This window comes from Lycorma delicatula, chromosome 3 (genome assembly GCF_047948215.1).
Source record: "Lycorma delicatula isolate Av1 chromosome 3, ASM4794821v1, whole genome shotgun sequence".
In the NCBI taxonomy this organism is placed as follows: domain Eukaryota; kingdom Metazoa; phylum Arthropoda; class Insecta; order Hemiptera; family Fulgoridae; genus Lycorma; species Lycorma delicatula.
In genome coordinates this window covers 152346285-152365380 of record NC_134457.1, presented here as the reverse complement: position 1 = coordinate 152365380, position 19096 = coordinate 152346285, and the positions used below count along the sequence as shown (strand labels likewise).

At 28.7% G+C, this 19096-nt stretch overlaps 1 protein-coding gene across 1 annotated transcript in view; it reads right to left on the bottom strand.

The window, feature by feature from the left end:
- The window catches only part of LOC142321000 (acid sphingomyelinase-like phosphodiesterase 3b), a 1240094-nt gene that overhangs the window by 486185 nt on the left and 734813 nt on the right, over positions 1 to 19096 (bottom strand). Inside the window, exon 3 of the mRNA XM_075358994.1 lies at positions 13763 to 13829. Coding sequence (XP_075215109.1) covers positions 13763 to 13829 — 67 coding nt within the window. The remainder of the gene's footprint in view (positions 1 to 13762; positions 13830 to 19096) is intronic.

Here is a 19096-nt window from a genome sequence, read left to right as displayed (position 1 = left end):
ATGTAGATTTTTTCAGAATTATTATTTGCAAAAAAATAAACTTATAGGCAACACAATTACACGTTAACACATTTTAGAAAATTAAATGAAGTATTAATAAAAATTTGTATGTTTTCTTGCAAATTTATTTAGGAGTTTTTCTTTCGGTCTGTAGATATTTTCAAAAGGATTTTAAAATTTGTTAAATAAAGAAAAAAATATTAAAATTCTACGAAAAGATTTAATTTACGTAATTATTATTTATTTAGTTTGTAAACATGCTGTCTAGAATTTAAAGCTATTTTGTATTAAAAAAAAAGTAAAATGCACGTGAACCGTAAATAGCTGTATAAAGTATAATAATATAAAGCTTACTGTGTGGGTATTTTTTTTCACCCTAAATAATATGAAGTTTATTTTACTTGTAAAAAGCATTTTTTATAAAATTTAAAAAATTAAAACTGAAAAATATCTTTAAATACAAATAACAATATATTGTCTTTTTAAACTAAATTTAATATGGATTTTATCTTAAAATTACTGCAATATTTTTTTTTTAATTCGTATATTTTAATTGTAATGTTTCATTATTTTTATACTTAAATAAAAAAGAAATGTTACTTTTATTTCCAGAAACTGAGGTATAAACACGTAGTGGTAATAAAAGATACATTTTTATGTTTGTATATTAAAAAAATTAAGTAAAGTAGAAATATTGTATAATTTAATTAAATCCCATAAAAAATGTTAAGTTATAACAACAAAACAAATCATCGTGAAAATTTAAGCGGATATTAACGTAAAATAACTACGTATAAATTATGAACGGTGAATTGTACCTAGATGCAATATGTGACATGGTTATCTTATGGTTATAATACATCCCACTAAGGTTATACGAAGCAAGTTTCTTGAGGGAATCAATTCTCAGTAACAGATTGAGTCTTGTTATGAGTTCTCATCACGTAGACCGCAAGTTCATCCTCGTCTTCATCTTCATCTATATAAAGCTGCATCTCTAATAAGATTGTAGTATAAGAAAATTCATGGATGGTATCACCTTTATATTATTAAAACCACAGATTATCACGGTTATCATCTGTAATCAACATAGATCACTGGTTTTTCTAAGATCACATCCTATCTAATAAATATCAGTTTATATCTACTAATAAATGTCTGTAATAACTTATAATAGATTATAATAATTAAATCATAAATTCGGTATATTTCTATGTATAAATCGTTTGTTTTCATGAGCTCAGACATGCATTCAGATATGTTACCAAGCAAGATTACATAATAAATAAAGACAAAAAAAAGATCCTAGCTCAACTCGCCTTGTCGAGGATTGGACCCTATACTAGTTGCTCGAAAATCACAAATTATAACATATATTTTTTTATTTAATGAGAGGAATATTTTTTTTTTTGTTTTTTAGTGGATTTAAAATATAGAAAACTGAGGTTAAATATAATGAAAACACTTTTACATTTTTATACTATAATATATTATTTCAATTTCAATTTACATGTCGTAATAGTTAAACGATTCGTGCAAAAAATTACATTTAAATTAGATAAAGTTGTGAAAAATACATTTGTTCTTGAAGTACGTGTGTCAAATGTAATCGTAAAGTGGGATTCTGAGATAAAAGATAACGTCCAATTTCTCCGAGTAGCGCCCACTCCCCTGGCCGGTACAAAAACCATTGAAATTCCATGCTGCGATTTTCAAGTAGTTCCTCATTGACAGAGCTTAGAAATGACTGTTGTAAGGAGTCACATTAGATTCCCGATTTACTTCACCAGGAAGTGCTTTTCATCTGCTGCCTTGTTTCGAATTATGACTGACACCGCAGTCGTTACTCTCGTCTAATCTGTGTCACCCAAAAAACTCTCAATATACAAGATATTCTGAAACCCATTTGATCGTATGTTGTATATCTGTGTGTTACGACGAGAAACAACAACATTGAAGTTATACAACGTTTTTAGAATAAGTTGTAGAGACTCATTACAGAGGTGTCGTGGTTTCCATGGAATGAAGAGATTCATAACCATCTGGAACTGCCTTATGTCCGCAAAGAAATCAAACGATTCGGTTCATATTACAAACAACTGTTATGTATCATGCGGACAATGTAGGGGTAAATCTTTTAGGCAACAGTAAGGATGTCCGGCGACTCAAACGTCTTTACGTGATGGATGTAGGAAAGTCTGAGTAACTCTTGAACTGGGACAACACCCCTTAAGTGGTTAGCATCTTGTCTATGTCAGGTGAAGGGCATACATTTCTTTAAGAAGTAAATTATGTTACTGTTTTGTTTATCTTTTCCTTTTTCTTTAGTATTATTTGATTTCTGTGTGTTTCTTTTTGAGGGGGGTATCAAGGCTTTTTGTAATTTTTTATGAAGTGAATCTGTTCAAGGGCATTTATACAAATGAACATGTATGTATGTTTTACTGAGGAGATTCACTGTATATCCCTCAAGTGTTTATTGTAATTCTATTTACTTATGGTTCCTACTTGGAACAGATTGTAAAAACATAACTCACTGAGTAGTCTATGATTGTTAAGAAGTACCTTAAGCGTGCAGTATTACTTGTCTTTTTTTTGTCTTCAGTCATTTGACTGGTTTGATGCAGCTCTCCAAGATTCCCTATCTAGTGCTAGTCGTTTCATTTCAGTATACCCTCTACATCCTACATCCCTAACAATTTGTTTTACATATTCCAAACGTGGCCTGCCTACACAATATTTCCTTCTACCTGTCCTTCCAATATTAAAGCGACTATTCCAGGATGCCTTAGTATGTGGCCTATAAGTCTGTCTCTTCTTTTAACTATATTTTTCCAAATGCTTCTTTCTTCATCTATTTGCCGCAATACCTCTTCATTTGTCACTTTATCCACCCATCTGATTTTTAACATTCTCCTATAGCACCACATTTCAAAAGCTTCTAATCTTTTCTTCTCAGATACTCCAATTGTCCAAGTTTCACTTCCATATAAAGCGATACTCCAAACATACACTTTCAAAAATCTTTTCCTGACATTTAAATTAATTTTTGAAGTAAACAAATTATATTTCTTACTGAAGGCTCGTTTAGCTTGTGCTATTCGGCATTTTATATCGCTCCTGCTTCGTCCATCTTTAGTAATTTTACTTCCCAAATAGCAAAATTCTTCTACCTGTATAATCTTTTCTCCTCCTATTTTCACATTCAGTGGTCCATCTATGTTATTTCTACTACATTTCATTACTTTTGTTTTGTTCTTGTTTATTTTCATGCGATAGTTCTTGCGTAGGACTTCATCTATGCCGTTCATTGTTTCTTCTAAATCCTTTTTACTCTCGGCTAGAATTACTATATCATCAGCAAATCGTAGCATCTTTATCTTTTCACCTTGTACTGTTACTCCAAATCTAAATTGTTCTTTAACATCATTAACTGCTAGTTCCATGTAAAGATTAAAAAGTAACGGAGAGTGGGAACATCGTTGTCGGACTCCCTTTCTTATGTTCTTCAATTATTACTGTTGCTGTTTGGTTCCTGTACATGTTAGCAATTGTTCTTCTATCTCTGTATTTGAACCCAAATTTTTTTTAAAATGCTGAACATTTTATTCCAGTCTACGTTATTGAATGCCTTTTCTAGGTCTATAAACGCCAAGTATGTTGGTTTGTTTTTCTTTAATCTTCCTTCTACTATTAATCTGAGGCCTAAAATTGCTTCCCTTGTCCCTATACTTTTCCTGGATTCGTCTTCTCCTAACACTTCTTCCACTCTCCTCTCAATTCTTCTGTATAGAATTCTAGTTAAGATTTTTGATGCATGACTAGTTAAACTAATTGTTCTGTATTCTTCACATTTACCTGCCCCTGCTTTCTTTGGTATCATGACTATAACACTTTTTTTGAAGTCTGACGGGACTTCCCATTCTCATAAATATTACACACCAGTTTGTATAATCTATGAATCGCTTCCTCACCTGCACTGCGCAGTAATTCTACAGGAATTCCGTCTATTGCAGGAGCCTTTCTGCCATTTAAATCTTATAATGCTCTCTTAAATTCAGATCTCAGTATTGTTTCTCCCATTTCATCCACCTCAACTTCCTCTTCTTCCTCTATAACACCATTTTCTAATTCATTTCCTCCGTATAACTCTTCAATATATTCCACCCATCTATTGACTTTACCTTTCGTATTATATATTGGTGTACCATTGTACCATCTTTGTTTCACACATTATTAGATTTTAATTTATGTACCCCAAAATTTTCCTTAACTTTCCTGTATGCTCCGTCTATTTTACCAATGTTCATTTCTCTTTCCACTTCTGAACACTTTTCTTTAATCCACTCTTCTTTCGCCAGTTTGCACTTCCTGTTTATAGCATTTCTTAATTGCCGATAGTTCCTTTTACTTTCTTCATCACTAGCATTCTTATATTTTCTACGTTGATCCATCAGCTGCAATATATCGTCTGAAACCCAAGGTTTTCTACCAGTTCTCTTTATTCCACCTAAGTTTGCTTCTGCTGATTTAAGAATTTCCTTTTTAACATTCTCCCATTCTTCTTCTACATTTTCTACCTTATCTTTTTTACTCACACTTCTTGCGATGTCCTCCTCAAAAATCTTTTTTACCTCCTCTTCCTCAAGCTTCTGTAAATTCCACCGATTCATCTGACACCTTTTCTTCAGGTTTTTAAACCCCAATCTACATTTCATTATCACCAAATTATGGTCGCTATCAATGTCTGCTCCAGGGTAAGTTTTGCAGTCAACGAGTTGATTTCTAAATCTTTGCTTAACCATGATATAATCTATCTGATACCTTGCAGTATTGCCAGGCTTTTTCCAAGTGTATATTCTTCTATTATGATTTTTAAATCGGGTGTTGGCAATTACTAAATTATACTTCGTGCAAAACTCTATAAGTCGGTCCCCTCTTTCATTCCTTTTGCCCAGCCCGTATTCACCCACTATATTTCCTTCCTTGCCTTTTCCAATGCTTGCATTCCAATCTCCAACTATTATTAAATTTTCATCTCCTCTTTCGTGTTTAATTGCTTCACAATCTCTTCGTAATACACACTCTACCTCATCATCATCATGGGCGCTTGTAGGCATATAGACGTTAACAATCGTTGTCGGTTTAGGTTTTGATTTTATCCTTATTACAATGATTCTATCGCTATGCGTTTTGAAATACTCTACTCTCTTCCCTATCTTCTTGTTTATTATGAAACCTACTCCTGCCTGCTCATTATTTGAAGCTGAGTTCATTATTCTAAAATCACCTGACCAAAAGTCGCCTTCCTCTTCCCACCGAACCTCACTAATTCCTACTACATCCACATTTATCCTATCCATTTCCCTTTTTAAATTTTCTAGCATACCAACCTTTTTTAAACTTCTAACATTCCACGCTCCGACTCATAGAATGTTATTTTTTAATTTTCTGGTGACCCCTTCCTTAGTAGTCCCCACCCGGAGATCCAAATGGGGGACTAGTTTACCTCCGGAATATTTTACCAAGGAAGGCGCCTCCATCATTGCTACAAGAAAATGCAGAGAGCCACATTTTCTTGGAAAAAAAGCAGCTGTAGTTTTCCATTGCTTTCAGCTGCACAGTACTCAGAGGACTGAGTGATGTTGATATGGCCGTTCAAGTCATTCTAGTTCACCCCCCTACCAACTACTGAAAGAGCTGCTGCCCTCTTTCAGGAATCATTCCTTAGTCTGGCTCTCAACAGATACCTTTCCGATATGGTTGCACCTTCAGTCCAGCTACTCTGTATCCCTGACCACTCAAGCCCCCTCACTAACGGCAAGGTGTCATGATTCATAGAGGAGGTGATTACTTGTCTAGAGAATTAATAATAATATCTCGACTTGGCATGAGAATAACTATATATTTATCTTCGCTAAAAATTAATTTTCTAACAAAAAAATTGGGCGAGAATATATAGCTGATACAAGTAACATTTGACAGAGGTTTATAAAAATAAGTTCTTAAAATATTTACAGAATGTTACAAATGTTAACAAAAATGACTATTTGTCGAAACGTAAATTAAAAAGTATAAATTTTTATAAGATTTTACATTTTCGGATATGCAATTTCTACTAAAATAATGATGGATTCAGAAAGAATATTCACCTTTTTCAAACCGTACAACAGAACTGTTTTCATGTAACTCACAGCACAATGTATCATCTTGTGATGAAGTCTTATTTTTTTTTCACGTTGCCTTTTTTTATATTTTTTTTGTAAATTATTAAACCCATTTAGATTATTATCATTCTACGAATTTATTAAAAATTAATTTAAGTTTTTCTAAAAACTAAAATATTCTGTTGTTCATGAATTTTTAAATAATATTATTTTTAAAAAAGACCTCTGCATTACCGTGTAATGAGCACGAATAGTAGCAGTTAAGTGCTCAAATACTTTTCATTAACACTAATTTTTTTATTGTATAAATTTGATTTATTTAATACATTCATTAATTTACTTTAGTATCTATTAATATATTTTATGAGTTTTATGTGTAAATATAACTTAAAGCATTTCTATTTATAAATAATTCTTTGGTAGCGTTTAACTTATTTTCCTTAATTTATTCCAGAGCAATTATTATTGTAATCTGTGCAACAGGAATCCTGACTATTTATCATATGATGAATGCAGCTTGTATATTCCCAGAAGGTCCAATTTTACCGAATGTAAAATGCGCAGAGACGCAGAGTTTCATGAGTATATATTGATAAGTTTACAGTAATGTTTAACTAATTTAAAAAATACTAGTTAAATAAAATATCTATTTATTTAATAATGTATAGTGCGTTTCAGGCTTATTCCTTTAATTTTATTTTTATTTTTTTTTTATCGTTTATATATTTTAAGTTATTTACAGGGAAAGTTAATTAAATATTTATGTAAAAATGTGCTTTTTACTTCTCTAGTAATTACAATTTCAGTTAAATAATTTAGTGTAATTTAGCCCAGATCTTAAAACGAAAAGTAACGTAACTTCTTTATTTACAACTTTTTCTATTCAGTTTGATATATGCAGCTGCTTATTCTAAAGGATTGACTCTTGTTATTTAAGGATGCGATAAGTCAGAAATTCATTAACGACAAAACGAAAGAAATTCAAAAAACCTTTCGTAATTCAACCCCGGGTTACAATTACGTACATTATTATTTTAAATTAGTCGATAATTAAAACGAAAAATTAGTTAATTTAATTTCTTTAATCTTATTTAATTAACATTTTTAATATATAAATTCTATTGTTAAAAAATGATTTTTAATTATACTGTATAAGAACATTTGTTGCAAAAAAAATTTCAAATTATTTATACAACTATACAATTAGTCGTATCTTGAAATACATTTTTTTGGTTTATATGGTTTCGGCTTTATAGTATCCGCAGTATTTGACAGTGATAATCATTTGGATATGCCGAATCCTTTTTTTTTATAATTACGTTATTTTTTTCCCCTCGGGATACAATAAAGGGAAACAAAATCAGATTTATGCGTTAATTTTCCCAATGCTGATGTTGAATAAAAAAAAAAAAAAACCATCTAATTATCGAACTTTTCTAAAGCAATTGGGAAAACGAATGGTCGGTTTGACAAGTGACAGTAGGATCACACGTTACCAAATATCCCCCACTACATAATCTACACACCCAAATGTTTAATTAAAAAATTTAATAAAGTAAGAGTTGATAATTTATCTAGGATTACAATGGGAAACGTTTACTTATAATTTCTAAATTTTATTTAACTAAATATTAATATATTGTTAAAGATGGATAAAAAATACTACAAATACTCAGATTTATCGTTTTAAGATTATTTAATTAAAAGTAAATAAATAATTTCAAAATATTTTAAGCTTATGACATTTCCATTAATACTATTTGTCTTTAATTTTTCGTACTATTGGCAACATTTAACTATATAAATTTAACATCTGTAATAAGAAATTTCAGTAAACTAAAAAATAGAACTTTAAAACAATAATTAAAAAAAAAAATATTGCATAATCTGTTATCTTCAAAACAGATTCTTTTAACAACTAGTTCATTCTTCCAAATATCATAGAATCAATTCTGAATGATAATGGAATCAGTTTTTTGCGTTCCTAGCGGAATTGAAATCGTGAATATTAGGTTTACGTTTTAATCGTTCTAATCAAAGGGAAAAAGATCTTTAATAATAATAATAAAAACACTAATGACATGTACCCAGCTACGTAAATCAATTGGAGACCAATCGCCATTGTTTGCCTGTAGGCAGAACTAGAAAGGGATATGTGTAGTCTAGACCAAATTACAATATATTTGAAAGATAGAAGTATAAGTATTTTTCATTTTTTACTTTCTTATACGAATTAATGGAAGTATTGTGATCGGAAAAAATTTAGGTTTTTAGATTTCAACGGAAATATTCATCCCTGAATCCATTTTGAATAGTTTCGGCATGACGTCTATACGTACGGATGTATCTCGCATAACTCAAAAACGCGATTAGCCGCAGGATGTTGAAATTTCGGATTTAAGACTGTTGTAACAGGTACTTAAACATCTCCCCCTACAATCGACTGCCCCAAAAAGCCCAAAATCCAAATAAAATGAATTTTTTACTTTTTTTTAACTACAGTAATAATCCCTCATTGAGAATTTTTCACCGATATATCATAAGTGGTACTTATTTTCATTGGTTCTAGAGTTATAGCCGAATGAAATTGTATTTAATGAAATATTTGGATATTATAAGGGAAAGGAACATCGGTTCGAATCAGACTTCATTTCCTTTTTGTTTAACTTTTTTTTATTTAAATATATTGATTTATTAATATATAAACAATCTCTGATTGTTAAAAAAAAAGTTACGATAAATAATAATTCAATAATAACAATAAAACAAATATATGAAATATATCAGAATTTATTAATGAAATAAAATTTTATGTACTTTTCATTTAAAAAAAATGTGTATATGTAATTTAATAGGTGTACAAGAAAGCCACGTGATGTCCACGTCAGATTTTTAATTTTGTTTAACAACGGTTTTGCATTAAAAAAAAACAAAAAAAAAAAACACTCTCACTAGATGATTTTATATCTTTACCGAGTTTGAAAATTAATAACTGCTTCATATTAACAATAAAAACCAGAGAAAATGTGTATTTATTTTGCGATCCATTCTCCTAGTGCATGAAATTTCAATTTATTAATTATAAAATTTATATGAACCAAAAAAAAAGTGTAGACTATCAAATAAACAGTTCAGTTTTATTTAATTTTTTTCTAACATATCTCAACTTTTCCTGCGTATGAAAAGCAAATACTTTCTTTCTTTTTTTTTGTTAACCACGAAATCTTTCTTCTGTTGAAACAAATTTATTTCAGAAAATATGTGGGATATAACTTTTTATGAAAAAAATTTTATACCCTAGTTTATATATTAGTATTATGATCCCCTGCATATAACCGGGTACCGCCGTTAGTATTTATAAATTACATATCTTTATTGTCCCAAAAAAATAACAGCAAAGTCAAGTTTTCGCAATCATATATATCAGATTGGATAAAATTTGTCGCTTTAAAATTAAAAAAAGAAAGAAATGGCTTAAGAAAAAATGAGTTAAAAAGGTCTGGTTAATTTAATGACACATGATCTGCTAAACGTTTCTCAAATGAAATATTTCATTATGAGTATCTTTACCACCAACTCTCTGAAATTTTGTAAATGTATGTCTTATTACAAAAATGAACCTTTTTAAATATTGAAAAAGGCTCATTTTTATTCATATGTACTACGAATATTTCTACTACAATAATAATACAAAGATTATGAAAAATAAAGAACCAAAATTACGCGTGGGTAAAATTCCCGCTATAATTATAGACAAAGTTTTAAAGGTCAATTTCAACCAGAAACCAATTTTTAACCAATACGCCATACTACGCTAAAAAATACTAAAACTTAGGTTTACTCTAGTATTCCAAATATTTGGTGGTCCGGCAAATCTCGGTAATTATCTTATTTCGTGCAAAGTAACAGGTTTTTAATTCTTAAATTTTTTCTTTGAAAGTGGAAATAGGCACACTTAGTTTAATTCACTGTTACGTTTCAAAACTTATTTACTGGTGTCTTCAAAAAACTATTAGAACTCAATTTTCCAGAAAAAAAGATTAATAAAGTTTCAATACGTTTTGAAATTTCAATAAATTTTGAAATTTATTCAGCGAATTAATCTATGTGCAAATTTCCACTTTTCAAAAAAACACTTAATTATAAACTTGTTACTTTGCACGAAATTAGATAAATATCGACATTTTTGGACCACCAATTATTTGGTATACTAGGTCAAACTTAAGTTAGGGAATTTTTTGGCGTCCTTAGATTTTATCCTACGTATATCACAGTAAGTTTTAGATTAAAAGATGCAAAATACTTAAGTGATAATGGCTTTAGACAACAAAATATCTAAATTAATTAACTGAGAATTTGAAGAGATAACGGTAATTTTAATGAACTTGGTTTTATAAATAAAATGAAAACATAACACGTTTTTTGATCCGATCATATTTCGTTATCGAGTTATAGTATTAAAGATAATACTTAATATTTCCTAATTAGATAATCATATTAACCAAAATTAAAAAAAGGAAAAGAGTTTTATCGTAAGGTAATGTTTTATTTATAATTTCTCATGGAAAATCAATTGACTTTGCTAAAATGAAACATTAAAATTTAAAAAACAAGATTAAGAATTATAGCTGTAAAATGTTCTCAATGTTAGCAAAAATTTACCTACATGTGAGGTTTTTATACCTCTTTAAATCATAATAAAAGCGATACATTTGTATGGTCGGATTATTAATCATTTTTAAAAATAAATTCAGGTAAAGATTACATCCTGGAAAGATGTAATAAATAAAAACTGCGATTTAGAAAATTTTCCTTTAACTTATCGCTCCATTAAATTGCTGTCGCAATTTCATTTCTTCGTATCAGAATAAAATTGCTGAACGTGATCAAGATATCAGATGAAATTTAACAAATTTGACAAATTATACTAATTTGCGAATGTACTCGCTTATTCTGACATGTATTATCGATGATTCGATAACACGATAAAGTCCTTTAAAAAAGCAATTTCATAACCTGAAATAAATATATATATATATATATACGCGTATATATGAAGTCTTTCACAACTTTATAACAGATAGTTTTTACAGACAGTTTAGATAATTTTTTTTTACAAATAGTTTTTTTTATTTTTGCAATTAAGTAACAACAACTAGCATGACATGATCTCTTTTCTCTTTTAAAAATCTTGAATGATATGAAATAAGTCCTACACGGAAACTTTCCACACTACTATAAATTTAAGTTAGGAAAGTATAAATTTACCTCTTATTTCATTGAAAAAATATTAAATAGATTGTCTGTTTAATCTGCTACCTTTCTTGCTGTTGTCACATAAGGTTTATTTTAGATGGCTAATCAGATGCTTACATTTTTTCTAGATTTCAAGTCTTAATTTGTAAGTTATGCAAACTGCAATCCTTAAACTCACCTAATGTAAAACACACGATGAGATACTAATTAATATCATCCCTATGCTTACCCAACAACCTGCAATAACCTTTCAATTCGGTTTTCAATAGCAATATTTTACAGAATTCAGGATTGGAATTATTGGAAAACAACAACTACGATTGGTAGTAGTTCCAGGTAAATTTCATAATTTTAGCTAGTTTCAAGATAGTTTTATAGAATAATACTAATATTAATTGATAATCCTTCTTTTGAAAAGAATCAAGGACCAACACCTTTTAAAACTATAATTAATTAAAGTATCTTTAATGAAAATTTTCTATTATAGGAGCACTAAATAGTTTATCTTCTCTAAAGTTTGTTCATTTTGGAAGATAATTTTTGACGACTAAATCTTCAAATTATCGTATTATTTTTCTTCAGATAAATTTTAATTTATCCTACTTAAGGGAAATGGAAAAAGGATGTGCCTGGCGAACCCAAACGCACCCTTGTAGGATATTCAAATAAGGGAGTACGTGTACTGGCCAAACATAAGAGTTAGTCCATTTATTCTATTTCGACATTTTTTTTTTTTTTTTGAAAAGTTGTCTAATCCTTGTTGATTTTCTAACCCTTTCTTTATATATACACATTCGCTCATATTAACTTCCCGGTTGAAGATGATGTACTAACTGTTCTCTACAATGAAAATTCGTAAATTCTATATATCGGATCAATTATTGAAGGTACTTTCCTTGTCTAGTTACACTATCTCTATAGATTAGAAAAATAGAGGATCAGTAAATAACCGTAAGTTAATATATATCACCCGTTTTCCACCAACGACTGTATCACATAATACTATAAAAAAAACTTGATGTTGTTAATGGGGTTTACGTGCTCCAATGATTCTGTGAGATATCCCTGGGGTAACTTAGCTACTGATAGAGCGCCTCAAGCTGAATAGATTGAAATTAGTCAGAAGCCAAATTAATAAGTACTTCGCAGAAACGGGGGTTTGTTCTCCATATTAATGGAGTTTTCATAGTAGCATTAGTTGCTTATATTAGAGGTTGCTTATCTATTGGCATAAGGGAAAGCAATACCAACACCCAATAATATTCCAAATATCAGTATCTAGTCATTATTTTCTTGTGTCAAAGGTTGTTAATATGAAACAGCTTCTTATTTGAATCACTAACGGAAGCAGCAGGAGAACTGTGCCAATCAGTTGCAATAAAGGAGTTAAAAAGAGATGGGAAGATGATAAGAATAAGCATATGAAATTTGCCTCTAAGTACTTACTTCTTTAGTAACATTTACGCCCAGATGTTTATTTACGCAACCAGTTTTCCAGCTACTGCCCGGTTAGAGATTATGAAGCATTATCTATATTGAAAACATCAAATCGAGTTATGTTAATGTAACAAATTTTCTTTTTTCCAGAATTGAAATTTTGCTTTTTTATAAAAAAACAAACAAAATAAATATCCATGGGAAAAAATTTTATCGTTTACATTGATGTACAATGTAATTTATATATAGATCAGAAAATTCTTCATTAACTGCATATTATTTATACTTATATGTTCTCATTATTTATTAATCTTCTCTTGAATAAATTTCGAAAGTTCTATTAATAATATTTCTAAAGAACGTGATCGAATTTTTAAAAAAACTAAAAACGTCTTGCAAAAAACATTGGACTTTCATTTAGTTATTAAAAAAAAAAATTAAACCTCAGATTTTCTTTTTTAGATAAAACGGCAATATAAATTTAGATTAGATTCTTTCATACAAACAATATCCATTTAGCAACATGTATTAATTTAATCACTACGTGTAAGATTTTAAATTTAAATTATTTTCTTGAAAAAATTTTTTTTTCAATTTCTAAATAGTTTTAAATGTATTAAGATTTTTTTTTTGAGATGATGGGCATCGACTGAATTTTCATTTGTCCTATGAAACTGGAATTTTTTAGCGTATGAAAAAGTCATGCCCGAAATTCAAACCCAGGACCTCCGGATGAAAGGCTGAGACACTACCACTCCGTCATGGGGATTGGCGATTTATTTTTACGTCTAACATTCAAATTAGAATATACAACTGAAAAAAATAAGCTATACAGCGTACATTTAAATAATATTAAATAAATAAATAATATACTATACTTTTTAAAGAAAAATAAATCTTACCAATCTTAGCTGTGGAAGAAGTGACCATGAATAGGCCGATAATGAAAATGTGTATTCCCAGCATGATCTGAAAAAAAAGAAAATATTAACATATAAACGGTATTTAAAAAAATAATATTACGAATGACATTTCTACAATTTCCTTTATTTTAGTAATATTATTGTTAATGGTTATTTCAAACTCGATAAAACTGTTACTCAATAAAATGCACTTAAATATTGTTGTAGGAAATGACCATTAATAGCGTTGCTGGTGGCGTACTGTGCGAGTTTAATGCATGTTATATTTAAACTCTAATGTTTCTGAAACTCGTTCAGTAACAGAATCCCTTGGTGTTAATAAAACAGTAACCGGTTTTATTTTTATACATACATTTATATAGAAAAATATCCCCTGAGAATTTATGTGTTAACATATAAGCATTATTTAATCGATGACAGCACACTGATGAGTACTTTGGTGAAAATAACGTTCTGAATATTTTTTCTCTCTTTCTCTCTCAACCCTCTCTCTCTCTCTCTCTTTCTATATATATATATATATTTTTTGTTTTTACTATTACAAATTTTGTATCATTCTTTTACATAAAAAGAAAATTAATAAAAAATTTAAACTTTCGTGAATGTGCTGCACATAGACAGAATGCAATAAGAATTTAAATGGCGTAACAGTGTACGAGTTATACATTAATTTAGATTTTAATTTCAACTAAATTCTTCATCAGCAAGTTAAATTTAAAACTATACAAATTATCATTCCGCTTACTAACCAATGTAATTAATTATTATGTTCTAGCGCTTTCGGAAGTTATTTTTCCATCTTCAGGAACATATGATATACTTACACATAAGTATTACTTCACACGTTAATTTGATGTATATTAAATTAAAATAAAATAAATTTCCGTAAATATAACAATCGATCGTCAAGTTATAAAATAAATCATACATTTGTACGTCTAGCCGATAAAAGCATCTCAATTGTTATGTCCACGGTATAAAAGCACTTTGGCCAATATACGACTTAATAATTACTGTTTAAAATTTGTTTAAACAAAATATAGTGTTTAAAGTCGAAATTTGTTTGTTTACTTATCAGTTTGTTGTTATTTAAGTAAATGTGGAATATTTCTAAGAAATTCGTTTTAAAAAAATCATTTGAGTATTCAAGGATATTAATAAAATTACTTGAACCATAATCATGACCGTGTTCCATAATATGTTAGGCAAAATTAGATCTTTTTTTGTTTCCTATGTTTATGCACGGAAGTCAAATAGTTTTTTATACATTACTTTTAACCGTTAAAACTTAACATTTATTGGAAAAAATACAAAATAATATTAGAAAAAATAGAATGAAACTGTAAAAAAACTTTTTTTTGTCATATTTCACGGACATTTATTTGGAATGACAAAAATTTAGTAATTTAATCTAATGATTTCTTTTGAAGAAATTAGATTGTTTTGAAGGGAATAGTTTCAGGCTCACTAACATTTAACAAGCTTTTACATTATTTAATAGAACGAATTATTTTTTATTAACTGGAAATATTACGGTTCTGAGAAACTTATTTATTAAATTTCATTAATTTCATTATTGAAACGCATTCATTTTTAAAATGAATTAATTATTAGTTCCAAATTCGCTTGTATGGATTTAATTTACGGCTTTCATTACTTCACTGTTAAGAATAAAAACAAAATTGATCTTAAAATATCTGAAAAGTTCATATCGGCTGTTTGATTCGAAGAAAGTTTTTTCTTCGATTACACTTTATCGGAAATTTTTTCCTTGAGCTAAAATTGTAAATTTTAAATGTAAAAAGAAACAGTATATATGTTTGAACTTTAAATAATGAAATTTCAGTCTGAATAAAATCACCAGTTGAAATGTGAAAACTGACGATTAGAATACAGAAAAGTTTTTGAATACATCTTTCCTTCAATTTGCAGTACAATGATTAATCGTAATCATCGGCTCTCTTAATATGTAAGTTAACATGTGAAAGCACATCCGCTGTATATTTTTAGTTTTAACTATTTTAATATACTTTATAATTTTATTATTAAGTTCTCGGATCTTCCTAACCGCATGTTTATGTAACTATCTATGTTAATTTAAAAACTTTTAAATACTTTTTGATAATTTTTTTCTTTCTCATCGACACTGAATCAAATAATCAACAAAACCCAGAGAAAATATTTTATTTTCATTTACTACATTTAGTACGAAATTATTTCACTTTTAGTACGAAATTATCGAGAAAACAATCGAGGCTTTCCATCGATATTAACTTAATTTTTTTTACAATTAATTCACCTCATAAGTTCGGTGCTTGTGCCGTAGGAATCTGATTGGAAATTTTGTAACGCATGAAAAATGCTATACTTGACAAGGATTGGAACCCGGGACCACCGGATAAAAGGCCGAGATGTTACTATTACTTTACACCACGGAGATTGGTGATCCACCATTCAAGATCATATTTTTAACTTAACATAATCGTAGATTGATGCATCCGAACAAAATCTGAATTATAAATTTTTCAACAGAGTGAGGTTTCAATTCGATCTTTTGGCAACTGTAAATTTATGTAGTGATTTTTTTGTAAAACAGTTTGTTTAAAAATAGCGGCGCATAAAGACAGGAAGAGTGCCGAGTATTATCTATTACACACCGAGTCATCGATTGGCAATTGTTCTTTCTTTTTTATATAAAAATTTGGAAATATTGACTATGTAGTATAATAACTACATATACAGTAGTTATAAAAAAAAATTAAAAAAAGATTGCAGATGTTTTAAATAGGATAGTTGTTAGAAGAAAGAAGCAGAGTGAGATAATGACTGATTCTGAAAGAAAATTAAATATCAAAAGAAAAAGAAATGAGTTATTTCTAGTGTTTCACAGTGGCCCAAATTCGAAACAAATTATTAAAAAAAAAAAACACCAAAAAGTGATGAAGAAAGATTACGGAAAATACATCCTGGACAGTCTGTATTAAACGTTGTAAATTATTACCTGCATTAGTATTCCATTAGCAATGTCAATTAATTATACACGTAACGCTAAATTTAAATGATTAGTATATTAATTAATTATACATATAATTAATTTATAATTTTTTATATACATATAATACGCATTAATATTATATATGTATTACATTATAATTATTAGTCAGTAATTTCCGGTGCCTCTGGAAACAATTGTTGTATTACTAATACAGTTGTATTATTTTTAACGTCGACTAAATCTTCCACAATCAATAACTAACAATAATTTCTTTGCAATTTATTTATCTATTGATTAATTTAATTTGCTTGTATAGTTATTTCTTTATTAAATTCAAAACAAGCACGATTTTACATATCACGCACATAACAACCATTTATTTGTAAAATGTTGGAATATATAATTGTTGCTTATAGCAGTAAACTGTTAGATTAGGGACATTAGATGGCTGAAAAAAACTTAATGTGATGGACATCAGTAATTCCTGACACGTCTCAAGACATGAATTGTCGTTCATAACACAAATCATAATGTCATATTCTACCTCGGCGTTGATACCAAATTATTTAACAGTAATCTGGTACCGTGTGCCGTTTTGTGTTCAATGTACATATTATCTCTATTACTGCTGTGTGTATCTACGGTCACTGTAACTATTCTTGATTCTAAAAACATTATTTCATGTGTTGAGTTTGGCAATTTTTTGGCTATCAAATACTTTGATACTGATTTTTCAGCCTTAATGTCATTATTATATTTTGATTACTACCTTAACTATCTGTACTACTTTAACCTTAACTATCTGTTATTCATATTCATTGTTTGATACTTCTATCGACTGGTCTGTTGTTATGATCTCATGAAGTTATGTTTTGAGATTTATTATGAATTATCATGTTTGTATCCAACGAGGGCTGCCATTCGACGGTCTTCATTCTTGTCATAATTACTAATCTGATATCCTTAAGGTTACAAAATGTACTTTAGGAAAACGATTGTAGATAAAGTTGATTAGCAGAAAAAACAAAACGATATATTACTACGCACAGAACAATAAACGTATTTTATAAATGAAATATTATTCTTTATTTTATTTTTACAACAAACATTTTTACTTTTAACTATTTTAATATCCTTTATAATCGTATTATTAATCTAACTTAAATTATATAATTTTTATGTGCGATTATTTTAATCTCCTTGACACGTTATTTAACTTGTCAATATTTAGAACGAAATATTCCATAGAAAATTTCAATTCCAGAAAAAAATGATAATTTATTACCTTCATTTAGCATTCAGCGGCAGCCCTTTTCTCGTGTACATTTAATTTCAAAACACATTATACCGTATGATTCATGAATAATCACCCTATAATAACAATTTATTCCTATAATTTTACTCAAAATCAAATTCTCTACAAGTTTTGTTTATAATATTTTAAGTTTTTATTATCCATTTAACAAAATTATTTTACACCCAACATAAAATGATTGTTTTGACCGCAACATTTTGTATTTTTCCTACATTTCTCGAAAACTACAAAAATACAATTATTTTTTTCAATTTTTATGACCAAATTTCATATGAAACTATTACATTTTCTCTCTTAATTTGGGTTCCAAGAATTACAATCCCGCTTAATTTTACAGAAGGCGCAGAAATCAAGGCAAAATCTTTCACCAGCCGATACTCTCCAACTAAGCGTTTCTGATATGAATGTAAATCTTTTCTTTATTTTCACCAGGAAACATATCCTGAAAATAAAATATCCTAAAAATGGTTCTGAGAAGATGAATAGCGGATTCTGTTACTAATATAAAGTGGTGTAATAAATAGCATTGCCTCAGCCGTACTTTCATAATTATTTTAACCTAATCTGGTTTTAACTACATATATAGTATATAGTACGTGATAAGAATATATATGTGTACTTTTCACGTACTAATAATATAGATTTTCAACTAGATTAATATTAATTTTTAATAAAGATATTTAATGAAAAATACATTACTTTAAAAACTTACGTTTACCGGGTAATTTAACAAACGGTTGAAAGCGATAGGATTCAAGAAAAAAGTCGCTAATTAAAAATATATAGTCATTCTGAAGAATATTAAATACTCCAAATGATGCGTTCTAGAAATACAGAAGAGAAATAGTTTCCTGTTATCTCTTTCACTGAGCCGATTTATTAATGTGTATCAGAACGATAAATCCGTACATGCAGGTGATCAATCCTACGCTCTTCTAGTAATTATATTGTTATCTGGTATATAGCTGTAAGCAGCTTCAAGACTAAAGAGGTATTGACATTA